At 45.1% G+C, this 8,637-nt stretch overlaps 1 protein-coding gene across 2 annotated transcripts in view; it reads right to left on the minus strand.

The window, feature by feature from the left end:
* Positions 1 to 1,632, minus strand: part of ZCCHC8 (zinc finger CCHC-type containing 8) — a 33,077-nt gene extending 31,445 nt beyond the window's left edge. Inside the window, exon 1 of one of the 2 annotated variants that reach the window (XM_041728980.1) lies at positions 716 to 1,404. Coding sequence is in view for 1 of the 2 variants with exons in the window: in XM_041728979.1 (XP_041584913.1) it covers positions 1,262 to 1,460 (199 nt within the window). In the remaining variant the exon portion in view is untranslated. Of the gene's footprint in view, positions 1 to 715 lie in introns of both variants that reach the window. The other variant, XM_041728979.1, reaches the window with a different exon arrangement.
* Between the last annotated feature and the right edge of the window lie 7,005 nt (positions 1,633 to 8,637).

Below are 8,637 nucleotides of genomic sequence, written 5' to 3' on the forward strand. Positions count from 1 at the left end.
TCTGCCTGTGTCTCTGCCTCTCTCTCTCTCTCTCTCTCTCTTTCTCTCTCTCACTGTGTGCCTATCATAAATAAATAAAATAAAAATAATTAAAAAATAATAATAATAAAAAGAGCAGCCTGATAAGCGATAAAGTCAATATGGTAAAACAAAGTCCTGATGACAAAAGAATCCAGCTAGGATAGAATCTTTGGATGTTCACCTTACAATCCTTTCAACTTTTCTGTATTTTGAAATCTCAGGGATCCCTGGGTGGCGCAGCGGTTTGGCGCCTGCCTTCGGCCCAGGGCGCGATCCTGGGGACCCGGGATCGAATCCCACGTCAGGCTCCCGGTGCATAGAGCCTGCTTCTCCCTCTGCCTATGTCTCTGCCTCTCTCTCTCTCTCTCTCTCTGTATGACTATCATAAATAAATAATAAAAAAATAAAAAATGAAATCTCACATATTAAAAGGTAAAAGAAAAAAGGCATCATGAAAAACAAACTTCAAAAACCCCTAAAGATGATTTACCAACCGCCTTTAGGGGTTTATTTTAAACGGGAAACTATGGGAACCCGAAATCACCCGCATATAGTTTCAAAAAAACAAAAACAAAACCACTCTCTAAGAACGTAAACAAACATACTAACTAATCTTGCTAGAAAGGCTGTCATCATGTAACTAAGCCAAACGGAAACTTATTTGGCGCGTTTTTCCTAAAGCTTGGCAACGCACCTTCACCACGGAAGGTATTTCAAAGTTGAAGAACTTTAAAACGAATCCACCCAACTCTACCAGGCAATCGGCCACTCCTCTCTGCAGGCCTCAGCTCCTGGGGAGCCCCCGGCCCCGCACCCTGAGCACTGGCTTCTACCCCACCGTAAAGCACAGATCCACGCGAAGGTCTGGGCGGCCGGCTCTCTCCTATGGACAAACTACAAAATGACTGCATCCACTTGGGCTTGGCTGGAAAAACAAAACACAAAAAAAGGGAAAGCGGATAAGGACTTGAGAGAGGACAAGTGGTGGCCAGCCTACGACCTAGCAGCCTGGAGGCATCCAAGGCTGGGGAAAAACCCAGCCCCAGCTTGGAGCTTGGGGGTGGGGGGTGGGGCGCGGGGGGCGGCCGGCGAGGAGCACGTCCAGTCCAGGACGCCGACCCCGGGGCAGCGCACGCGAGCCGACTCGGGAATTCTGGCCCCCCCGGGATCTCCGCCGCGCCCTCCCAGACAGGCCGCCACCGCACGCCGGCGAGCCGGCCCGAGCGAGCGGGAAGGATATTCTCGGCGCGGAGCTGCTCGATGGTCTCCTCGCACTGCCGAAGCCGCTCCCGTAGCTCCGCGTCGCCGGCCCCATGCTCGTCCTCCTCGTCGCCGTCGTCGTCCTTGAAGCGGGTGTGAACGGGCTTGGGAATCGAGTCCTCTGGGTGGTCAAACGCCTCGAACAGCTCTAGGTCGCCAAAATCCACCTCCGCCGCCATGTTGGGCTGTGGGAGAGATTCGAGAAGAGGCGGAGCTGGCCGCCGGCCCGGGGCGATGGTTGTAGGGCGGCACCGCTCGCTAGGGCTCGGACCGCGCCAAGCCACCCGGTAGATTTTCTCCCAACGTAGGCCGCCGCAGCTGCACAAGGGGCGGGTCAGCCCCGAGAGACTACAACTCCCAGAATGCAATGGCGACGCTCCGAGTCACTTCCGAGATTGCTAGGGAGCATGGCATGCTGGGACGCATGGTTTCTAAGCGACTGTTAACTCATTGTTTGCATTGCGTAGTGGGATTGTTCCTTTTTAAACGTGCAGAAAGCATGCCTGGATCAGAATGTGTTAAAACAATATACATTGTTCCTGTGATGCATCTAAGGCTGAAAAATCAGAGCGTGACGCACGTCTTATCACAGATTCTAGTGTGCGTGCTAAATTGCAACAACAGAATAAGGAACTCTAGTTTTGCCACAAATTTCCTCCGGGATCTTGGACAACCTATTTCAGTTCATTGGGCTTGTTGCACTTTTTCATGAAACACTAGCCAAATCAGACCGTTTTAGACTTGTGTGTTGCGGGTTTCCATGGTTTCTCTCGTTCAGTCTCTCATTCATTCAATAACATTTCTTTCCCACGTTCAAAGTGCCAGGCCCTGTTCTAGATCTCCAGGATGCAAGAGAACAAAATAGAGAAATTATTGCTATGGTGGAACCTACAGGCTAGCAAAAGGAACAAACAACAACAAAACAAAAAATCCTAACTGTTCTTGCTCTTGGGACCCGGGAGATGTTGATGGTGTTCATTATATTTAAAAGTATATGAAATAGGGACGCCTGGGTGGCTTAGTGGTTGAGCATCTGCCTTCAGCCCAGGGTGTGATCCTGGGGTCCTGGGGTCGAGTCCCACATCCGGTTCTATGCATGGAGCCTGCTTCTCCCTCTGCTTGTGTCTCTGCCTCTCTCTGTGTGTCTCTCATGAATAAATAAATAAAATATTTTAAAAAAATAAAATAAAAGTATATGAAATAAAAACAGTGGGACGCCTGGTCCCACCGCTGGTGGCTCAGCGGTTGAGTATCTGCCTTCTGCTCAGAGCATAATCCCCGTCTAGGATCGAGTCCCCCAACGGGCTCCCTGCGAGGAGCCTGCTTCTCCCTCTGCCTGTGTCTCTCTTGAATAAATAAATTAAATCTTTTAAAAAATTATTTAAAAAAACAGCAAGTTATGGATATGTAACAATTTACTTTGACAGAACCTGTGGGAATCAATGAACTGAGGAACTGAGGTTTGAATTGAACACACGAAATGTTAGGAGGGCAACGTTGGTGAATGCACTGCGTGCAGACTTAAGAGCATCCTCCTTGAAGAAATCATATATGAAATGAAAAGAGAGTGGAGCACATGAGGCTGGTCACCTTAGGCCAGTACTCAGACCAGGTTAGGGAATTCTTTCTACACCCCCAAAATTGGGAAGTCATTTCAAAATTTTAAACAGGTAGTGAGTTCATGACCCACAAATTTTCATTTTGGTAAGATGGTCTTGATTATTTGATAGATAAACAATTCAGGGATGCCTGGGTGGCTCAACGGGTTAAGCGTCTGCCTTTGGTTCAGGTCATGATCCCAGCGTCCAGCATTGAGGCCCGCATCAGACTCCTTGTGAGGAGACTGCTTCTCCTCTGTGTCTCTGCCACTCTGTGTGTGTGTGTGTGTGTGTGTGTCTCATGAATAAATGAATAAAATCTTTAATAAATATATATAAAAAGAAAAACGATTGAAAATCCAGCAAAAGTAAAGTTCCGAGCCTAGCAGATTGATAGGTTTTTGTAGTCAAACCAATAAATGTTAGTTTGGATTAGGGTAGTAGAAATAATGGTGGAGAGTTGATATTTAGAAGTAGAAAATAGGGATCCCTGGGTGGTGCAGTGGTTTGGCGCTTGCCTTTGGCCCAGGGCGCGATCCTGGAGACCCAGGATCGAATCCCACATCGGGCTCCCAGTGCATGGAGCCTGCTTCTCCCTCTGCCTGTGTCTCTGCCTCTCTCTCTCTCTCTGTGACTATCATAAATAAATAAAAAAAAAATTAAAAAAAAAAAATTTAAAAAAAAAAAATAAAAATAATTAAAAAAAAAATAATTAAAAAAAAAAAAAAGAAGTAGAAAATAGAACATAAAATTAAATCAACAGTTAATTGGAGAGTTGGATATAGCAAATGAAAGAAAATGAGTCATGAATATTTCTCAAGATTCTGACTTCAGAAACTGAATAAATGATCAATGGATGTGGATCAGGTTTGGCAGCAACAAGGGAAGTTATGCGGTACCTTGAGGCAATTTTATCCTCAGAAGCAATAAAGAAGCAACTGAAGGGGCAGCCCCGGGGGGTCCAGCAGTTTAGAGCCGCCTCCGGCCTGGGATGTGATCTTGGAGACCCGGGATCGAGTCCCATGTCAGGCTCCCTGCATCCAGCCTGCTTCTCCCTCTGCCTGTGTCTCTGCCTCTCTCTCTCTCTCTCTCTGTCTGTCATGAATAAATAAGTAAAATCTTTTTTTGTTATTATTTTTAAAGATAGATTTATTTATTTATTTATTTATTTATTTATTTATTTATTTATTTATGATAGACACACACAGAGAGAGAGAGAGAGAGAGACAGGCAGAGGGAGAAGCAGGCTCCATGCCGGGAGTCCCACTCAGGACTCGATCCCGGGACTCCAGGGTCGCGCCCTGGGCCAAAGACAGGCACGAAACTGCTGAGCCACCCAGGGATCCCAAATAAATAAAATCTTAAAAAAAAAACAACTGGATTGGTGAAAAATTTTTTAAGCATTTGATATATTTTTCTTAAAGATTTTGTTTAGAGAGAGAGCCAGAGCAGGGGAAGAGGCAGGGAAAGAGCTTAAGGCAAATGCTGCACTGAGCATAGAGACCAACGTGGAGCTTGAACTTATAACCCTGAGATCATGACCTGGGACAAAAATCAGGAGTGGGATATTCAAATGACTGAGCCACCCAGGGACTCTTACACATTGATATATTTAAGGTAAAATCTGAGCCCCAATTGAGATGTTTTCTAGGCAGCTGGATCTTTGAGTAAAGCTCTGAGAAAAAAGTCTGCACTAAAGGTTAACATTTGTTGTTGTTGTTTTTTAAGATGTATGAATTTTATTTAATTTATTTATTCATGAGCAACAGAAAGAGAGAGAGAGGGGCAGAGACACAGGCCGAGGGAGAAGCAGGCTCCATGCAGGGAGCCCGACATGGGACTCGATTCTGGGTCTCCAGGATCACACCCCGGGCTGCAGGCAGTGCTAAACCACTGAGCCACTGGGGCTGCCCAAAGGTTAACATTTGGATGCCCCACATTTTTAAGGACATTAAATATAACTACGGTAAAGGGTAATTGCATAATGAAGAATACAGAGAAGAGTCTATGATTGAGTCTTGAGACACTCAATGGGATGGAACTGACAAGAGAAATACAGAAATTGGTGGTGAATTGCCAGAGTGAGAGAACTAGGAGTGGATCCAATAGAAATTGTGTGTATATACAATTTTATTTTTGTAAATATTTGTTTTTAGAAGGATTTTTTTTTTTTTAAGATTTTACTTATTTATTTATGAGAGACACAGAGAGAAAGAGACACATCCCGATGTGGGACTTGATCTCAGGACCCTGGAATCACAACCCAGAGCCAAAAGAAGACGCTCAACCACTGAGCCACCCAGGTGCCCCTTTTTAAAGGTTTTTATTTATTTGAGAGAGAGCAAGCCAGAGAGAGAGAGCACAAACTGAGGGAGGGGCAAAGGGAGAAGCAGAGGGAAAGGGAGAAGTAGACTCCATGCAGAGCAGGGAAGCCCAATGTGGGGCTTAATCTCAAGACCCTGGGATCATGACCCAAACCAAAGGCAGTTGCTTAATCAACCAAGCTACTCAGGTACCCCTAAAATTTTTTAAAGTAATCTCTATACCCAATGTGGGGATCAAACTTAAAACCCCAAAATCAAGAGCTGTGTGCTCTACTGACTGAGCCAGCCAGGCATCCATAGAAGTTATATTTAAGTATGCACTTTATTTTTTTTTAATATTTTATTTATTTATACATGAGAGACACACACACAGGCAGAGGGAGAAGCAGGCTCCATGCAGGGAGCCCAACCTGGAACTTGATCCTGGGTCTGAAGGCGGCACTAAACCGCTGAGCCACTCGGGCTGCCCTAAGTATACACTTTAATCACCTTTTGACCTATGAAATGTGTACTTGGAATGATATATAAAACTTGTTTCCATCTTCTTGAACCAAGTTACTTCTTCAATGATACTTAAGTTTTCTAAGGTTCATGGAATAAAGATCTACCCAAGCTGGAAACCTCATCTTTGAATTTTTTGACACCCATACACAACTACCCAGTCTTTTTTTTTTTTTTTTTTTATGATAGTCACAGAGAGAGAGAGAGGCAGAGACATAGGCAGAGGGAGAAGCAGGCTCCGTGCACCGGGAGCCCGATGTGGGATTCGATCCCGGGTCTCCAGGATCGCGCCCTGGGCCAAAGGCAGGCGCCAAACCGCTGCGCCACCCAGGGATCCCCAGTCTTTTTTTTTTTAAGAGTTTATTTATTCATGGCAAACACAGAGAGAGGCAGAGACACAGGCAGAGGGAGAGGCAGGTTCCATGCAGGGAACCCAACATGTGACTCCATCCAGGATCACATCCTGGGCCAAAGACAGCATTAAACCACTGGGCCACCTGGGCTGCCCCCACAACTACCTTCCAAGTTACTGTCAAAGCCAATTGCTCTCACATCACTACCACATCATTAAAATACCTCCTGGGGAGGGGTGGGGGTTGTCTGGGTAGCTCAGTTGCAACTTTCTTTAGCTGAGATCATGGTCCAGTGGGCTGGAGCCCTGAGTCCCCTCCTGCTCAGCGGGGAGTCTGCTTCTCCCTCACCCACTCTCTCCTCACATGGTCTCTCTCAAAAAAAAATCTTAAAAAAATATTTCTGGGTGTACCTCGGTAGTTCAGTCGGTTAAGCATCGACTTCTTAAAATTTAAATTCGATTAACATATAGTGTATTATTGGTTTCAGAGGTAGAGTTCAGTGATTCACCAGTCTTCCATAACACCCAGTGCTCAGGGCAGCCGGAGTAGCTCAGCAGTTTAGCGCCACCTTCAGCCCAGGTCCTGGAGACCTGGGATCGAGTTCCACATCAGGCTCTCTGCATGGACCTGCTTTTCCCTCTGCCTGTGCTCTGCCTGTGTCTCTCATGAATAAAATCTTAAAAGAAAAAAACAAAACAAAACACCCAGTGCTCGTTCGGTCACACGCCCTCCTTATAGTGTCTCTTTTAATCTCAGCTCAGGTCTTGATCTCAGGATTGTTGAGTGGAGCCTACTTTATTTTTTTCTTTTTTTAAATATTTATTTCTTCATAAAATAAAGATTTTATTTATTTATTGATGAGACACACACACACACACAGAGGCAGAGACACAAGCAGAGGGAGAAGCAGGCTCCATGCAGGGAGCGCGACACAGGGCTCGATCTCCGGTCTCCAGCATCAGGCCCTGAACCGAAGGCGGCGCTAAAACGCTGAACCACCTGGGCTGCCAGAGTGGAGCCTACTTTAAAAAATAAAGTATCTCCTGGACAGCAACCTACATTCTTGTTGCTTACAGGGATTAATCCTAACATATCCATCATGGAGTACAAGGCTTTGAAACTGAAAGCACAGTAATAGCCGGGAAAATGGGGGAAACAAAAGGTTAACACATAAAAACCACTGAATCTATCTCCCCTATAAATCAATTCCCAACTGAGCCAAGCAGCTCAATGGTTTCCACCACCAAATCATTCCTCCCAACTAGGACTCTAAAAATTACTTATTCAAGTTAAATTATGTAACTTAAATTTATCTATATACCTCTCTCTAGATCTACACGGTCTAATCTGGTTGTCTGGCTACTTGGGACTGGCTATGAAGTAAAAATTGGGATGTACTAAAACACACTGGGTTTTAAAAATATGTAAAATCTTAAATTACTGATTACCTAATAATTACTGATTGAATTATTTTAAAGCACATGTTGTACGAATGAAGTTAGTTTCATTTGTTTAAATTTGGCTACTTGGGTGTTTTAAATTATTGCTCTAGAGGAGTGCAGGATGGATCATATCCGTTATAATGTATGGTCAGCTCCTCAAATACTATAGAAAAACACAGGAAGCAGTTAACGTGTGCTTTCATTTCCACGTTTGTTTTTTAAGGATTTTGATAGAGCACAAGCAGAGGGAGCCCAACCTAGGGCTTCCTTCCAGGACCCTGGGATCAAGACCTGAGCTGAAAGCAGACGCTTAACCCACTGGGCCATCCACCTGCCTCTCCGCTGCCTTTTAGAAGTCCATGAAAAAAAAAATTTTTTTTTTAAATTATTGAGAGACACATAGAAAGAGGCAGATACAGGCAGAGGGAGAAGCAGGCTCCCTGCGGAGCACCCCATAAAGGACTCCATCCCAGACCCTGGATCAAGCCGAGCCAAAGGAAGACAATCGCTGAGCTACACAGGCGTCCCCTGAAAAGAAATTAAAAATATTTTTTTCAGTTCAGTGCACGCACGTGCAGGAACTCGAGACGGAGAAGCCAACTCCCTGCTAAGCAGGGAGGCCAATACAGGGCTCTATCCTATCCCAGGACCCTGACATCATGACCTAAGCTGAAGGCACTTAACCACCCATATGCCCTAGCCCATGGAAATTCCTAATTAAACTTATTTGAGAAGGTACAGAGAACTTGAAAATTTTGGTTTGGGGACACCAGAAGGAAACCCTCCCCCCACACTCATTCCTCCAGAAACTTGACCTTGTCACTTAAGTATGAAGAGTCGTTTCTTTTTTTAAGATTTTATTTGATACACAGAGAAAGCATGTGAGAGCACAAGCAGGGGGAGCAGCTGGTAGAGGGAGAAGCAGACTTCTTGCTGAGCAAGGAGCCCGATGCAGGGCTTGATCCGAGGACTCTGGGACCATGACCCAAGGCAAAGGCAAACACCTGAGCCACCCAGGCACCCCGAAGAGCCATTTCTTCATAAAAGTATTGTGCTCTAGGAAAATGAGATTTAAACATTTACCAAAATACTTATACCTTATTTATCACAAAAACATGCCCAACAAGCAAGTTGGTCA

This window comes from Vulpes lagopus, chromosome 14, assembly GCF_018345385.1.
Source record: "Vulpes lagopus strain Blue_001 chromosome 14, ASM1834538v1, whole genome shotgun sequence".
In the NCBI taxonomy this organism is placed as follows: domain Eukaryota; kingdom Metazoa; phylum Chordata; class Mammalia; order Carnivora; family Canidae; genus Vulpes; species Vulpes lagopus.